The sequence below is a fragment of the Hydra viridissima genome, unplaced genomic scaffold (assembly GCF_058129835.1).
Source record: "Hydra viridissima isolate aposymbiotic clone 2 unplaced genomic scaffold, HvirCarnegie_v1 scaffold_10, whole genome shotgun sequence".
Lineage (NCBI taxonomy): Eukaryota > Metazoa > Cnidaria > Hydrozoa > Anthoathecata > Hydridae > Hydra > Hydra viridissima.
In genome coordinates, this window is record NW_028324309.1 from 9,365,850 (window position 1) to 9,384,179 (window position 18,330).

Consider the following 18,330-nt stretch of genomic DNA (forward strand, 5'->3'; position numbering starts at 1 on the left):
TTTTTTATATTAACAGACAAAATAGAGAGTTCTCTTTCACGCAAATTAACAAAAAAAAAAAAAAAAAAAATCGAACCGATTTTGTAACGATCTGTAACAAATTTATTAAGCGACAAAAAAGATTTTCTTTTATCATCAATCTCAGATTTTTTCTGCATTGAAGGTGATGGTCGAAAAACGCGGCATTCTCTTGGAGTTCAAGAGAGCTTTTAAAGGAACGACTTTTCCCTTCTTCTGCTTGTTTGAGTAAGTCTCTAAACTGACCATCGATTAGAATAAAAACTAAATTTACAATTGTTTCTCGTTTCGTTGAATGATTACAAAACGATAAATTAAATTGAAGTTCCCCAATTTATTGAGCTTTGCAAAAGTAAAAAGTATTCTCGAAGAATATCGAATATGCGACAAATAAAACTTGATAAGAAAACTTAAACTGAAATTAAACTGAACTTTTATAAATATTTTAAAATGCAGAATTATCATTTTATTGTCGACTTTTGATGATTAACACGTAATATATGACTGATAAAATCAGTCGATGTACTCTAGAAAAAAAATAATTCTTAAGATTTAAGCGAACCCGAATAAGGGACAGGGTAATTAACAAGTTAGATAACGTAGGACAGTGGATGAAGCAAAAAGAAGATTCCCACATTCAAAATATAAATAGCTTTCTTTGTTCGGAATGTTATTCTTATATACACCACGAAAGTTTTCATTTTTTAAGACTAACTAATCTTTGATGCGTATCAATGCCATCTGATTAAAAGAAAAACTTTTAATCAGTGAATTCGGCTGAGTTCTTCCACTACTTTTATAAGATCGTCTACAGTACATTCGCGCTTCATACCGGCTTCTTCAATCTAAAAAACACAATAAATTTATACCAAACTCGGTAATAATATAAAATACGTGTTAAAGGCGGAAAAATATTAAGACCATGACATATGATCATTGTAATACAATGATAAAAGCAAGGTGAAAAATACATAACATCATCAACCGAAGTGTAGACCGAGCTTATGAAGACCACTTCCAGGTTCATAAATATTTAACTCAATAATAAAGAAGCCTTTGTGTGCGTATACAACGAGTCAGAGAAAGAGGTCGAAAATTGAATCGATAGTTCGTTGATGATTCGCTTTGATGTTTGCGCTTTAAAACGTTTGAAACAAAGAAAAATAAAATAAAAAAAAAATGAAATAAAAAAAGAATGAAGAAGAGAACATCGCTTTACTTAAATATTTATAAATAGAAAGTAAAAAAGTATGCACATTTAAAAAAAAAACCAATACACAAAAGGGAACAGAACGAACAGCATGGTTTTTTAATGAAATCAGTCGAACGAGTAAAAAGGATTGAGCGCTTAAACCAAAAAAGTAAAAAATAAAAATTAACGAAAAACAAGATCAAACAAAAATAAGCAAATAACGTTAAATAAATTTTACACTAAAGTAATTATATGCAAACACTAAAGTAATCTTATGCATGTATATATAATTCACAAAACAAAATTTTGCTCTAGGATTTTTTTGGAAAGTATAAAATAGCGTCACTCGCAATTGTTGCAAGGAATGAAACCAATTTCTAGGTTATTAGGTAAATCATATCTTATTGTAGTATTGAGTTTTTTCATGCAAATGCAAATACGATGAAAAACGAAAATCGTCATGAATTTGTCAGAGAGTATCGATGTTTCTATTTTAAAGTAAGCTTTTTATAAAAATTATTAAACCGCATCACAAATACTACCTCTAAGCCAGCTACGACCTCTTGTAATTGTGACCTTGTCAGATCCAAACAACTTTCAATAAGATCTCCGTCTACGCATCCGATTGCTGAATCAGTTTTCCGTTCGTTATAAAACGAGCGCCAAAATTCATGTTCGATTTTGCCGACGCTTTTAATAATTTTCGAAAGTTTTTTTTGTACTTGAGATAGAAAATCAAATGTGTCCTTAGGAAGACCAGCAACTAATCCTAAATTAAACGGGAAATGTGCAAAACTAAATTCATCTTCTTTACCTTTATCGTAAATATAAAACATATTTATAAATATATTATCATGTTTATAAACATTTACAAAACATATTAATCGTAAAGAGTTCAAGACAAACCAAAACAAATAAATCTTACCGATAGCCCCCCGCACTGTTCCGTATAATATTGAGCTACTAATTGGTGTTAACTGTTCAATGGTATGATGCATCACCAAAGAACCTAAATAGTTATAAAAATTTTAATCATTGAAAGATTTAAAAGGATTAGATAGCTATTTTTGCAATAGTTAGCCAGTAGAGAACGAGTATTTGGCACAAACCATGTCTGAAAACATTTACAAAATCTCCTAAATGGTATTTCCCAATCGTTTGCAGATGATGCCTTTCTTCATCGTTCACCGACGAGTTGTCTTTTTGACATGTAAACAAGTTAAAGGAATTTTCTGCACCGAGAAAAGTGTCGTCGTCAATAATCTCTACTGCTGTCATCCAATTTGGAGAGAAATCGTGAGCAATCTAAATTAGATTTGTGGTAGCACTATTTTTCATTTAAAAAGTATGATGTAATAAAATAAAACCAGGGAAATCGGACTAAAGAGGGTAAAAATTTACGCTGATTAAAATACAAAAATATTATTGCTTGGAAAAAGGCCTACTTCTTCGAGCCTGCCGAGCGGCTTGTACGCTAAAAGTGTCATGGAACGCATTAAATCGCCAACCTGACAAAAAAGAAAAAAAAGAAAGAGAAAAAAAAAAAGGAAACATTGTACTTAAACAAATGCAAGACTTTTTAAGTTGCAAAATATGAAAACTCACGAGGATAAAATCGCCTTTTGTTTTCAAATACAGAGCAAGTATGGTATTGTGATAACAACATTCTTGTTTTAATTCCTTATCACTTGTCCATTCATACACTGACACCTGAAATATAAGACGTTAAAAATATACAATATTAAAAACTGATTTGTTGTATAACAAACTTTGGTATTATATTTTAACATTCAACGTGAAATAAGTTTCTCGACAATTCAAACAAATGATTAAGTGAAACTGTGGACATCATCAAAAATTGTTTAATTAAACCCCCTGTTGTATGGTTTACTGTCTAATGTTAAACAAACTACACACACACACACACACACACACACACACACACACACACACACACACACACACACACACACGCACGCACGCACGCACACACACACACACATATATATGTATACATATATATGTATATATAAAAATAAGTTAAATTAATATATTAAACAGAGTGATAATAAAAACAGTACCAAGCTATTGATACCAGCCAATAACTTTCCGTTAAAACCCTGCAAAACGTATACTGATCCGTTAACTGATTTACTGCCAACTTGCACAAGTTTTCCTGTAACAAAACAATAAACAACTCAATGACAAACTATGCTATATATAAATATATATATATATATATATATATATATATATATATATATATATATATATATATATATATATATATATATATATATATATATATATATATATATATATATATATATAAAGAATTAATATTATTTCCGATAAGAAATTATAAGTAGAACGAATATGGTTATTATTGTAATACAAACTATATAAGTATACTCTTATTTTTACAATCCCATACGAATTTCGAAAGTTCAGTGGAGTTGACCTTACACTTTTATAAATAAAAGAATTTTTATACTTGTACAATCTTTGAGGGTTTTCTTGGTAAGTCCAATGTAATAATAACAATGTAATAATGTCCCTTTTCCTAATATTGAGCTTTTATGTTGCTGATATAAATAAGGTTTTTTCTGTGGCGTTTTCCATTTAGTGGGTATGAAGTGGTTTGCCAGCAATTTTTTAACTTATACTAAATAAGCCTAACTAATTATTTAATTTGTACTATAATAATAACATATTCCTTCTACCTATAATTTCTTACTGGAAATATTAGTATAATTTCTAATATATATACACTACCGTGCAAAAGTCTCCGCTCATTTGTAATATTTCAATAAAGTAACAAAAGTTTGCAAGAAAATTGCGTTTATTTTTAATTGTTTATTAAACAATGAATTAGACAGTAAATACAATACATTTTAGGATGATTTTAAATATATAAAATCAAGAAAATGTTAATATACAAAGTTGTAAATGTTAAATTCTATTTTCATCAATATGAGACCCCTTGGAGCGTATAACAGCAGCACATAATCTTGGCATTCGGGCTAATAATTTATTCATGGTTTCCGCTGTTATCTCATTCCAAGCTTTTTGCAAACGTTCCCATAGCATTTGCTGATTAATAAAAGATGTTTCACCTGCTTCTCTGATCTTCCGATCCAGTTCATCCCACAACTTTTCGATGGGTGATAGATCTGGTGATTAAGGAGGCCAAGTCATAATTTTGCAAACTTTTCCCCTTTCTTTTAGTTTCAAATAATTTTTGCATAATCCAGATGCATATTTTGGATCGTTGTCCTGCTGCATGATGAATCCTTTCCCAATTATACGAATACCAGATGGAATCGCGTGCTTAACCAAAATATTATGGTACATGTGTTTATCCATGGTAGATGTGATTTTAAGTAAATCTCCAGTTAACCCATTGCCAAAACATCCCCAAAGCATAATATTACCACCTCCATGTTTTACAGTACTTTGTATACATTGAGGAAGCACTCTTTCATTAGGTAAACGCCTAACATGCACGCGACGTCGGGTACCAAAAAGTTCGAACCTACTCTCGTCTGTCCATAGAACTTTCTTCCAATCTTCTAATCCCCAATTTTTATGCATTTTTGCCCATTCCAATCTTTTCTTCTTATTTACTGCCCTCAACAAAGGTTTACGTGCAGCAATGCGTCCAATTAAGTTGACTGATCTTAGTCTTCTTTTTACAGTATCAGTTGATACTGGCTTTACCCTTGTTTTGTTGAGTTCTGCTGTTAAAATTGTGGCTGGAATTTTTCTATTTCTTTTGCTGGACACAACAATAAACGTATCTTCTTGCCGTGATGTAACTCTTGGTCTTCCAGAACGTGATCTGTCACTGTTGGAACCAATATCATGCAATCGTTGTAGAGCATATCTCACACCTGATTCGGATATTTTTAACCTGGAAGCAATTTTTCTATATGAATAACCTTCTTCACGTAAAATACATATTTTGCCACGAAGTTCTTCACAATATTCTTTCTTTACTTTCACCATTTCTCAAATTCTTTATTAAATTCAAGACATTAAATGCGCACACTAATGCCATTTTCAAGTATAAATATAAACATAAGTCTATTAAAAGCAACCAATTAAAATTACTGAAAACATCCTTACCATGCCGGAAAGTATCATGCTACTGTCAAACCTAAGCTTACAAAAAATATTTTGGTTAAAACTTTTGTGCAGTTTTAAATTTAATAAAGAATACTGAAGAACTTTATATGTATTTTACGTGAAAAAGGTTATTCATATAGAAAAATTTCTGCCATGTTTTTAGCAGCAGAACTCAACAAAACAAAGGTAAACAAAATTATTTGAAACAAAAAGAAAAGGAAAAAGTATGCAAAATTATGATTTGGCCTCATCAACTTTTTATATTAACATTTTTTTCTTTTTATATATTTAAAATCATCCTAAAATGTATTGCATTTACTGTTCCTTGCAAATATTACACATGAGCGGAGACTTTTGCACGGTAGTGTATATATATATATATATATATATATATATATATGAATTATAATTTCTAGTATACATATGAGCTATAAAACAAAGAACAATGTTTGATCGTTTACCTTCAAATAGTTGAAACAAAATAATTCTTCCTTCTTTGGGTTCAGATTCTTCTGGATATACCATTGCTGTGCCAACACAGTAGTAAGTAGTTGGATCATTTGAAAAGACGCAAGATGTTAATGAAGTTGCCCATTCATTTTCAAGAAACTGATGCGCATGCGTAACTAAATAAAATCATTTTTCTTTTAATCTACATGTTTCTACAGTACATTCATTTTCAAGAAACTGATATGCATGTGTAACTAAATAAAATCATTTTTCTTTCAGTCTACATTTTTCTACAGTACAATAAAATGTTTTACAGAATGACTTCTATTGAATTTTGTCCTGATAGTAAATTTTTTCACTTAGAATAACTTATTGTGCTTCACGAAGAGAAGGGTTCACAAAGAAGAGAAGGGTTGAAATCAAAAACTATGTATCCTTTTATTAATAATTTTTTGAAATTGTATCTTTTTTTCAAAACTAATTTGATAAAAACCAATAAGGCTTAATTGAATTTCAGAGCTAAAAATTGATGTTATATTTTTATACCAATCTTGACTCTTGTGGGCATAATAGCAAGAAGCCAGTTCAGACTGTAATAATGTAGGTTTATTGTAGACAATAAGAAAGGGCAGCTGACATTCCTGTCTACATTTTGGTCCTCATAGTTCAAGTAGCATTGAAAAGTTTAGTATTTTCATACCAACAATTACTGTGCCATGCAAGTATTTTTCTGCGAATTTTTCTAGGTAACAAAACTTTAGCTTCTCTTTTATGTTGGTTTCTTTATTTAAAGCATATAATTACATGATACCAAAAAGATACTTGTACAGTCCATGTTGTCTAGCTGAAGAGCCTTGTTTTGTTTCTCTATTTAGAAACTTGATTGGGGTTTATATTTTGCAATTATTTTTATATTTGTCTCATATTTTCATCAAGTTCAGTGAACTTTTTTACTTACACTTGAACTTAAAATAATATTTAACAGTGCAGAAAATAGTTCCTTTATTTCACATAGCTGTATAAATTTTTTTTATAGTACTATTTTGTTATGGCATATTAAGAAAAATAGATTAACTTATTAAATTGCTTTCTGGCTTTTCTGAAATTTCTTACATTTGACTGACTTTTTGGGGGTTTATTTTCATTAAAAAAAAAAAAAAAAAAAAAAAAAAAACATTAAAGTTATATTTCAAGCATGAATTCAAAATGTAAATACCTTCAAAGGTATGTTGGTCAAACACCAGAAAAGATGAAACTTCAACTTCCATCCCTATGGCTCCTTCTTCGAAGTCTTTACTAGATCCTGTAAGGTTTCCCTGACTACTGTCACCAGAGCTATATGTTATACAAGATGCAGTAATACTAGCAGAGGGACGCTGAGCTATATTTTTACCACTATTGAGATCTCGAACTTCAGTGCGAGAAGATATAACACCAAATGTTTGAGTTGATTCTTGGTAAACTATACGCCTTAAAATGAAAAAATGGAAAATAATAAACTTACAAAAGTTATGTAAAAGACAGGTACTTAGAGCTTTAAACCTTAAATGCATGTAAAATATATTGTGCTACTAGCAAAATAAACTGCAAACCTGGGAGATTCATATAGTGGTACAGATCTTATATGTAACTTCTGTTGAATTTCATCAATTGAACCAATAGAAAGGCAATTCTTATCTGCAATAGCTAAACTTCACAAAAAAAAAGAATAAAAATTTAATGATTACAAACCAGTTAAAATTTGAATCAAGCTGAAGTTTTTGTTAAAAAAAGCTTTGAGTTACAGTTATATAATGATTAATTTTCTTACAGCTGATAGAGATTTTTAAGAATCTTGTGATCCTCAAAAACATTCATTTAAAGAGCAAAAATGATTGTTATAAGTTGATTTTTTTTATAACATTTCACTAGAATGCAAAACTAAGACAAAATATAAAATCAAATCAAATAAAATTTTACTTCAGATAAACAATACTGCTTCTCTCAACAAAAATCTTATTTTCTGAGTGTACTGTTTATTTTCAATTAAAATCTTAAGAGTCACACACTTTCTTTAGCTGTGCTATCATAATTGTCAGATTTCTTTTTTTGAGTAATAACACTGCTCAACAGTGATTTTATTTTGGAATCAAAATTAGTTATTGCATATGTATTTTTACCTGCTGAATTTGAAAATGACATTAAAACTCACATAGCTCTAGCTTAAGAAATAAAAGCAAAAATTTTTTTTCAAGGGTATAAATTTTCTTTTTTTTTTCATTTTTGACTATCCGTAATGTTTTATTCATATTTGTGTATTGAGGTTTATCATTTTGCAATATGAATTATGTGTGTTTGCTAAAATTTCTGGCCTGATCTATTCTTAGTTTTTTTCTGATTTACTAGTGTAAAACTTAACAAACCAACAAACCATTTAGTGTAAAATTTAACAAACCAACATGCCAAGGAAGTGTATAAATTTAATGGACAATCTTTGTTACATTTGTCGTAAAATAGTATTTTCATCACATAGAAGATCTATGGCACCTCTTGTGAAGACTACTTACCAGCATTACTTTGGTAGGGGACCAGGAGAAGTCATGGGCTCCACATATATGCTGTAACTCTTGTTTGGTTACACTACAAGTATGGTTGAAAAATAAAAAGATCTTTAGTTCTTATTGTTCATATGGGTTGGAGGAAGCCTAAAAGTCATACAGATGACTGCTATTTCTGCTTGACCGCACCCATTAAGGCAAGTTTGTCAATGAAGAAAATAGGAACAGTTAAATATCTGAATCTGTTATTTAACCTATTCCACATTTAGACAGTTTACCAGTTCCTACTCCACCACAAAGTTATGTAGAAATAGAAGAAAAAGAAAACAGGCCTTTCACATCCAATGATCCTGATTTTGTGTTATGATCTTGATTTAATGCAACACACAGATCGAATCAAGCAGAATTAAGTGATTTTGTTCAAGATCTGGACTCATCACAGGAAAAGGCAGAACTTTTAGGATCAAGAATGGAATCTTCTCCAACTTTATGTCACAGTTTCACATTAAGGAAGACAGTAGCAGAATTTGCTTTCTTTTTTTGAGAAGAAAAATAATCTTGTTGTTTGCATTGATGTCTCTGGATTAATGTATTGTCTCAATTTGAAGTATGATCCAACTGAATGGAGATTATTCATAGACTCTTCTAAGCTAAGCTTGAAAGCTGTATTACTCCATAATGGAGCTTTTCTTCCTTCTGTTCCTATTTGCCGTGCAGTTCACATTAAAGAGACTTACAAACATGAAAACTCTCCTCTACTCAATCAATTACAATGAACACAAATGGAAAACTTGTGGTAATCTAAAAGTCATTGCTATACTTTTAGGAATGCAATTAGGGTATACTAAATACTGCTGCTTTCTGTGTATGTAGAATAGTAGAGACAGAAGTTCACATTACATAAAAGAAGACTGGCCTGCAAGAAATCTTAACACAGATAAAAATTTTAATTGCCGAACCACTCATGGATCCAAAAGATGTTCTTCTTCCACTTTTACATGCTAAGTTGGGCTTAATGAAAAATTTTATCAAAGGTATGAACAAATAAGGACAGGCTTTTAGGTATTTAAGAAACAAACTTCCTAAAATAAGTCCAAAAGTTAAAGAGGGTGTTTTTGTTGGGCCACAAACACATCAACTTTTGAAAGATCCTGCATTTGATGAAGTTTTGAAGGGACATGAAAAGAAAACTTGGAAAGCTTTCAAGCAAGTGATTTGTAAATTTTTAGGCAACAAAAGAAATGATAACTACATTCAATTGGTAACAGTACTTTTGCAAAAACACCATCAACTTGGATGCAACATGTCTCCAGTTGTACAATTGTTAGTGATAAACATGAGGAAAGGTTCAACCAAGACATTTCTGTAATAGAACAAAGATGTAAAAGTTGTTGGAATGAAGCTATGCTTGCAGATTACTGTTTGTTTGTGTGTAGGGATATTCCAGAACTCAAATACAAAATGAAAGCAAAAAGATCACAATCTTTTTTGAAGATACCCCTTAATCATTTTTATACCTATTAGCTTGATGATCATGATTTCTTTGTTTAAAACTGTTAGAATATATCTATAATAAAAAAAACCAAATGTACTTTAAATATTATTAGAATATGTAAATTATGTCATATTGTTCTGTTGTGAATTAACAATTTGAAATACTAATTTATTGCTATTGTATATCCCAGAAACTAGAGCTAGTAAAAATTTTTATTTTTTCTCAGTTCAAAATCAGCATAATTTAATTAAAAAAGTTAGATACAAAAAATATATATATGTTTTTGTTCCACAGTGTAATCATATTGTAGATTATTTAATATCATAATGCAGTAAACATGCAAAAAAAAAAAAAAAAAAAAAATTACTAAACAAAAATATATCAACAATTGTTTTAAAAACAGTTTCTGATGTTGAGCCCACATAATGAATTTTTTAATCACCTCAAAAGAATTGAAGAAAACACTTTATAAATTTAATGCAACTTACCTGTTTGGATAGGCTTGTGAGTTAAGGGGGCTCATATAGCTTACTTCCTAAATATAACAAAAATATAAACAGTGCAATAAAAGTTTTGTTGTTATGAAGAACTAATCCCAGAGTAAAATAAGATAAAATTGAGATAAACGTTATGACAAGCCTTTTTAGAGTATATACCAGATAAAACATATAAACCATAATCAATACTCATAAAATATGAAAAAACTCACAACCTGATTTAATTGGAGAGAAAAGAGAATACCTTTAAGTTAACATTGGAAAAAACAAGCTTGTGGTTGCTTGAATAAATTACAGTTGGTCGATCAGAGCAAGCAAACACATGTGTGGATGAACCTGATTTGAATGCCTGTATGACAGTGGGTTTTGTGCCAAGAGACACTTTTTTTTGATCAGAAAGAAATCCTAAAGATAATTTCCATAAAGTATACAATTTTAACTTTTCTTTTAAAATAAAAATGTTTAAAGAAAAAAGGAAATTTGCTGGATTTTTGCAAGAATTTCAAAAACTTTTTCATATTTGTTTTTTTATGTAAAAAAAAGAAAATCTTGAATTCTTGAAATCTTTTGTTTTGAAAAATTTTCAGTAAAATATAAGGCTTTGAAACATACCAGATGCACGGTCTAGCAAAAAATAAAACAAAGAACCATCTCCAAGTGCACAAAGTAAATATTCTTTTTCTTCAAGAGTTGTCATGAGAATGGAACGTGGTATCATTTCTGAACAATTTGAAAGAAAACAATTTACATAATCAAGTTGCATAAATAAGCCTGTGAAAAACTGTAGATTAGGTTATTCAGAGTCTGATTCAAAGAAACAAATTATTTGCTTTTAGAAAAGAATAACTAATTTAATAAGAAGCATAAACTTTTCTTTAGTGCATTTCACTGCTGTTAAAGATATCAAGGAATATTACCTCCACCAAGTTTTTCTGCATGAAGTTCTTTCAAAGTAGGCAATGCAAGTATTCGTACAGAGATATCTGTCCACAAACCAATACATAACCGATCAGACTGCTCTTCATTTGCTAAAAACATTGATGGATAAAAGAGAACATTTTCAGAGCAAAAGCACAAACAAGAACTTAACTACTTTCAAGTAGAAACCAAGCCTGATTTTTATGATCCTTTATGTATATGTGTAGACAAGTAAGCAAATATACCTTTTGGGGATATATCTAAACAAGCTACTTCAAAATCCACCATTGAATGACTAAAGTAGCAACAAATTAACTATTTGATTAAATAACAAAAATTTATTTGTAACAAAAGTAAAATGAGCTGAAAAGTTATACTGGTTGATTAAAAAAGAAACAAAAAATAAAATAAATAAAGTATACAAAAAGAAAAAGAAGTTGTTTGACCTTATTTGATTAATACTGCCATCAAGCACTTCAAGATAAATTATTTCCTTTCCCAGTGCTACTACAATCTGATAAGTATTGCATACTGCCACACTGATGTGCTTATTGTTAGGTGGCAACCAGTTACTAAACAAAAGAGATTTGACAATAAGTCATAACCAGTTACTAAACAAAATTATTTGACAATAAGTCATAACCATCTATAAGTGAGTGGCTATGACTGAAAAAACTTCTATCACAAGTTAGAAGTTTTGAATCTTATTCATTTTTATCAGAATTTAGAAAGAATATTTAATTAGAATTTAATATAAAACAAACTCTTGAGAAACAAAGTCTTTTGAAAAAATTCAGAAATTGTTAACTAATCACTTTGAAATTCCAGAAACTGTTGGCCAATCACTTTTAATTTTTAAACATTTAGTTAAGGGCCATAGTGATAAAGTTATTTATAAGTAATATGGTTACATTTCAATATCAAGTAGTTTATTGTCTTTTGAATAATTTTCAACATTGTAAAGTTTGTACAACAGTTTTTACAAAACAAAACTGATTTAAAAAAAAAGTTTTTTACAGAAAACATTTTAGTTATAAACTTCTCTATTTCTTATTTATATTCACTTGTAACATAAACAATATTGTTGTGTATTTAAAAGCTTCGTTTGTTTTTATAAACTGTATCATTATTAAAAAAAAAAAGGAATGAAAGAAAAAGAAACTGAAATCTATGTATAGCTTAATTTTATATACATCTTTAAGCATTGACAAGTCATACTTTTGAATTAATAAAATTAAAATTTGCAAATTTGATAAGAATGGAACTTACAACAAAAGTTTTCTTGTTGAACAACTTATAAGCAGTATTGATTCATCTGTTACCTATGCAATTAAATACTTGTACAAGAAAGCATTCAGCAAAAACAGTGGAAAAATGTAAAAAAACAACAAATATTGCAAATATAAAAAAAAAAAAAAAAAAAGAAAAAAAGCATTTTTAAAAAAGTAAATAACTTGAGAAAATCTTTAAAAAAAAATCTGAAAGAAAAAATATTGTGATGATAATTCATAAAATCCAAATAAGTATTTTTTTTAATTAAGTAAAATACTTTAAATAATATAAATATCTTACTATTTAAGAAATATGTAAATATTTTTTAAATATTAAAATATTTGCAGTATAATAACTTTTTTAAATATAGCAACAAAATTTTATAAAATATTTTTTCTACCTGAATCAACTGATCAAAATTTACATTTGCACAATATGTGGTTTGTTTATCACTACAAAAACCTTCCAACTCAATTTCTTCAACTTCATCAGAGCTCAATGAAAGAACTCTAAAAATTGCAAGGACATAAGATAAAAAAACCTATTTGCAGTTTTGTATAACAGCTATGAAATTTTAATGCAGAATTTTATGAAACCAAATATTCAAGTATTTAATGAGTTAGTAAACCTTATTTTCTATAATTGTATAAATATTTATAACAATAATAAATATAGTTGTATAAAAGTTTAAAAGTGCAACAAGATAGTAAATACCTTGATTGACCAACAAACGAGAGAACCATTGTATCATGAAGATCAATTGAGTTTACTTTTAGACACCATAATCCTATTAATAACATAAAGTTGAAAACAAAATTTATTGACATCTTCCAACAATTTTTTATTTTACTTTTTGCACATAAAATAAGTAACATTATTTTAATCATATTTTGAAACAAAACTTTGGTAAAAGTTTCCTTCTTGCATTAAAACAAAAATCAAACCCATTATTCCAGCCAAATCAATTGAAGCATGCTCATTTATACCAATGCCATTTCTAATTATTCTTAGAGTGCCATCTTTAAATGCTCCTGAACATGTCACAAGCTAAAAGAAAGAACTGAATGCTTACAACTAAGAAAATGGTTCTTTAAAAAAAAAAAGCAAACAACTTTCTTACTTGGCCTTGACCCTGTCTTTCGAGATCTACTACACACATATCAAGAATAGGCCCAAGATTTGTGAATGAGCGGAGAATAGTAATAAATGAACCTTTTTCATCTGGCTCTGTGTTCAACTAAAGCAAACACTCATTTTATTACATGTTTCTTTATTTTACTAATCAAAGTGATTGTGCTTCATTCAGTATGAGGATGTATAATCATGATCATGGTTTGTATGACATGAGGATGTTCATGAGAATGATCATGTTTTTTACAACCTTCTTTCTAAATACTGTAAATTATTCTATTACCTGCATTACATTTTGAATTTTAGTTTTCATTCTTCATTCTAGAGTATTTTTTAATTTATTCAAATTTCAATTTTTTTATTGACATAAAAAAATTGTAACACTTATGGTTCATTAATCATGTTACTTTATTAAGAGGCATATATAAGTATTCATAGATAAAGCAACTACCTTTACTATTTGTGAGTCTCCAAGACAAGAGCCAATGAAAACAACTCCATTATCAAGATATGTTAAACAATGTGGAATAGATGTCTAAAAATTATATTATAAACTTAGGACCAAATCTGATATGAAATAAATCATAAAACAAAACAATTTTTCTATTGAAGTTTGATGATACAAAACTAAAGATTGGACATCTAAATCAACAGTATTTTGGAAATGTAAACAGGGAGTTAGAAATCTTTATGAAAAAATTGTTATTTTGTTACTGAAGTAATAATCCAGAGAATGATAAAGAACTGAAAAACACAATATTTGTTTCATATATTAAAACCACAAAGGAAAGATTAGGTCAATTATGTCACATTTCTTAACTTTTTAGAAATAAGGATTTTAAAGTTTGAAAGTAGGCTATTCTTTTATAGGATATAATTTTTTCAACAATTTTTTTTACATGGCCAGATCAATATTTAATAAAGGAAGAAGAAAAAAAGGGGTACAAGAAATAATGTTAAAATTTGTGATCTGTTTGGTTTTTCCTGTGTGGTCTTAATATAAGAAAGTGAGCTATAATAAACAAGAGTAAATGATTTACATTCAAAAATATAATTACAAAAAAAAAAAAAAAGCTATAGAAACTCTTATCACCTCTCCTAGAAATTCTAATTTGAGATCTTTCACTTCAGAAGCTTTTGCTTGATAATCCAAGAACAACATGAATATACGACCAGATGCATCTCCAAGTAAATAACGTAGACCCTCCTTATCAACTCGTCCATAGCAACTTAATGTGCTTTGCTATAGCAGATTAAACATATTAACAAGAAAGAAATAATTAGAATTAACAATAAGCAAAATAAAATAAAATAATAAAAATCCTTAACTTTTTATATCACAAAAGATTTTAAAAGTTAGGTTAAATTTATTTCTTTATAAAATAGAAGATTATACATCAGTGTAAATCAATCATCAAATGTTTTCACCTTTCTTTTCCTAGAAATATTTGACTTCCATTAAGTCATTTTTAAAATAAAGTCAAGCTGAATTTACCTTTAATGCAGGAGGTGCAACAGCTAAATAAGTCTCTCCTTTGTGATATGTAATAGACTCATGTCCAACTATTAAGGCTCCCTCAATTGGCTTGGGAACTAAATAAGAAAATATATAGTAAGATTTATCCAATAAACAAAAGAATTTTACAGCCTTCAGTTTGAAATCATAAGGCAAACCTGTGATCAGCATACAAGCTTCTAGCTCAACATTATCTTGCTTCCATGGTCCACGCTTAAACTCTTTATCTGCCAGTGAGATGCCATAGGTTTTAACATGCCTGCCATGTGGGTCCTATAAAAAGATGCAGTATATCATAGTATAAACTAAGTTAAACACTCACAGTTGTTCTAGCTGTGAAAAAAATTCTAGGAAATGATTTTTACATAAGCAAAAGTAGTTACATGACATTTTCAAATAAAATTGTTTTATTTATGATTAACATTAAATGTATAAACAAAATCTTTAATTGTATCTTTAATTGTTCCAAAAAAATCAAAATTTTAACAAACTAGTGTAACTACCTGATACACAAGAATTACAGTAGGGTGTGTAAATGAACCATGTAAAAACTGAATATCAACAACATAAAGTTCTTCAAGCCTAATAAAAAATATTAAGTATCAAAAGCACTTCCAACCTAATAAAAAACAATGAACATCAACAACATTCCAGCCTAATAATAAGAAAAACTGAATATCAACAACATAAAGTTCTTCAAGCCTAATAAAAAAAATTGAGTATCAAAAAATTAAAATTTTTCTAGCCTAATAAAAAAAACACTTAATATTATAAACAAAATTCTAGCCTAATAAAAAATTGAATATCAACAATATTTAATTTTTCCAACCTAACAAAAAAAGTGAACAAAATATTCACTAAAACAAAGGGAAATTTGAAATATCTAATAACATAATAAATAAAAGTTTAGACAAAATAATGTAAACGCAAATCTATACCAATTCTAATTATATAATTTCTCAGGCATATTCTTCATCTTGAACTTTTTTAAATAAAAAAAAGTACTGAACCTAATTGGTGTTTTTTTAAGAAAAATTCAGAGGGGGGAACAAAAAATTGAGCAAAAACTTAGTTAAATAGAAGATCAATATTCAAGTTTTGTCCCTGTTGGATTTGTAAATTTTTAAAAGTAACAAATTTAAACCTAAATAAATAACTGCACCTAATATTGAATGCTTTCAATTCCATATTTGAACCAAGATCCAAAGGAATAACTTTTAACAATCCATCATATATATGTAATGCAATCATGCGACACTGTGGGTCAATAATACCAATCATACCAGTATCACTAAGTCGACCAATTTTATCCTAAATGAGAAAAATATAAACATATTTCAAAAACATGTTATCATTAGTTAACCCCTAGCAAAGATTTTTTTGACCTAAGATTGAATCAATGCTTACAATACTAAACCTACAGTTAGCTTAATGAAAATGTTCTTGTCAATTTACCTCATCTTTATAATTGCAAACCTAATTTGAATGTTTTTTTCAGTTAATGCTCTAAAATTCTATTACCTGAACATCACCATAAGCTTTTGTTATAATATCACCAGTCTCTGGTTTATATGCTAATATAGCAGTTCGAAATCTCTCTGTCAATATAAACAACAAATCCTGGCTTTCATTCTAAATTAAAAAATAAACAAATCAAAACTTTTTATTGAGGAAATTAAAAGATTCTAATAAGTTTAGAATGTTATGAAGCAGAATTTTTTGTTTTCTACTCAATATGTAAAGCTGCTTATATATTTTAGCTATTATATTTAGAACTATTTATAACAAATGTAAAAATAACTCACTGGAGGTCTAAACAACTGCATAACAGCCACACGTCCATAAACATTTAAATCAAGTTTGGGCTGCAAACCTTCAGGGGTTACCATATTTATCTCTAACTTATTGTTTTTCGCAAGTATCAAATTTAAGTCTGTTGGGCCTGTAAAGTGACCAGTAACTGTAGCATTAATTGCAGTTGCATCTTGTGCTGTAACAACATAGTTATATGCCATTTTGATATTTTAACTAATTATTTCTACAAAATTTAAAGACATCTGAAATTTAAATTAATTCATTGTAAAAGACCTTAATTCTTTATAAGCAACAAAAAGTCCAATAAGAAGCAAAATTAGTAAATGCTGATTTAGCAAATTTTCAAAACTTATTTTGCTTCAATTTCTTTAAAAACATAAAAACTTCAATTTCTGACTCACATAATGAAGAATACAACTTTAGGTAAGTCTTTCAAAAAGCAATTTTTTTGACGAAAATCTTCTTGTGATTACTCTTTAGTAGGCATTTAAAGTGGCTGATATTTTTACAACCTTTAAGAGTAATATATGAAATATTGGAATTGTTAATTTTTTTTTGTGAGCCACAATACATATTCATTTTGTAATGCATTTTTAGATCAAATTTTATTTTATGTGATTATTAACCAACAAATGTTTGCTTCTTAAATTCATTTGAGCAGCACTGCTGAAGTTCATTTTGTTAAAGGTTTTGCAACTTCTGTTTCCTGTGAAGTCAAAAATTGAATAATTTTGATCTAGTTGGCCAGAATACCAGAACTTCATTAGGTTTTCACAAGCTTCCTGATCCCCTTGATTCCTTTTTTCCACAGTTTAGCTAGGTGGGAGTTTGACAAGACTCTTTTATTAACATCAGATGTCATGTGGTTGTCATGTGGTATGCAAAAAATCAGCCAAAAGTTTAACAAAACAATAAAAAGTAAATCCAACTTCTCACTGAAACCAACAAAAACATTGTAAATGATAACTTTTTTCTTTGTAATTCGATTTGATTTTCCTTAGATAAGAGTCTCTCAGTAGTAATACTTAAACTCCCAAAATATAATTGAAATACAATTGCAAAACAAAATAAAATTTATTATTAGGAATTCAATTTAATAAGTTTCAGAAATAAAACTATGAACAGTTTAGTAAGTTTCACAAGCAAAATTATGATAGCAGCTGTTCATAATTTTAACTGTTAATAGCAATTAAAAGTAAATCAAATCATTTAGTTGAAGACTAAGACCATAAAAAGCTTAACATTTTCTTTTAGTAGTCTAAATATACTACAATAATAATAATAATAATAATAATAATAATAATAATAATAATAATAATAATAATAATAATAATAATAATAATAATAATAATAATAATAAT

The 18,330-nt window shown here is 28.4% G+C and overlaps 1 protein-coding gene across 2 annotated transcripts; it reads right to left on the minus strand.

The window, feature by feature from the left end:
* Nucleotides 1-654: 654 nt before the first annotated feature.
* LOC145182071 (DNA damage-binding protein 1-like) lies at nucleotides 655-17,232 on the minus strand. 2 transcript variants are annotated; one of them, XR_016444692.1, is made up of 29 exons: nucleotides 16,960-17,232; nucleotides 16,676-16,786; nucleotides 16,317-16,465; nucleotides 15,658-15,736; nucleotides 15,313-15,427; nucleotides 15,134-15,231; nucleotides 14,732-14,881; nucleotides 14,090-14,173; nucleotides 13,628-13,744; nucleotides 13,452-13,554; nucleotides 13,222-13,294; nucleotides 12,908-13,016; nucleotides 12,505-12,557; nucleotides 11,682-11,807; nucleotides 11,481-11,530; nucleotides 11,235-11,345; nucleotides 10,930-11,037; nucleotides 10,562-10,722; nucleotides 10,309-10,355; nucleotides 7,381-7,474; nucleotides 7,005-7,258; nucleotides 5,800-5,964; nucleotides 3,292-3,386; nucleotides 2,816-2,920; nucleotides 2,656-2,718; nucleotides 2,320-2,515; nucleotides 2,136-2,219; nucleotides 1,753-1,979; nucleotides 655-863 (listed from the first exon to the last, which is right to left on the minus strand). XR_016444692.1 is itself a non-coding variant. In XM_090065701.1 (29 exons), the coding sequence occupies exons 1-29, from the start codon at nucleotides 17,167-17,169 to the stop codon at nucleotides 783-785; spliced, it is 3,423 nt and encodes a 1,140-aa protein (XP_089921827.1). In that variant the 5' UTR covers nucleotides 17,170-17,232; the 3' UTR covers nucleotides 655-782. The 2 variants fall into 2 exon arrangements, 1 of the variants encoding a protein (XP_089921827.1); XM_090065701.1 differs by having other exon boundaries at nucleotides 7,381-7,479.
* Between the last annotated feature and the right edge of the window lie 1,098 nt (nucleotides 17,233-18,330).

Coding starts and splice junctions, on each gene's coding strand:
- LOC145182071 (XM_090065701.1), bottom strand. CDS start 17,169: ATGGCATATAACTATGTTGTTACAGCACAAGATGCAACTGCAATTAAT. Junction 15,737..16,316: donor TTGAAAGCATTCAATATTAG/GTGCAGTTATTT, acceptor ATTTTTTATTAG/GCTTGAAGAACTTTATGTTG. Junction 5,965..7,004: donor TGACCAACATACCTTTGAAG/GTATTTACATTT, acceptor GATTTTATTTAG/TTACGCATGCGCATCAGTTT.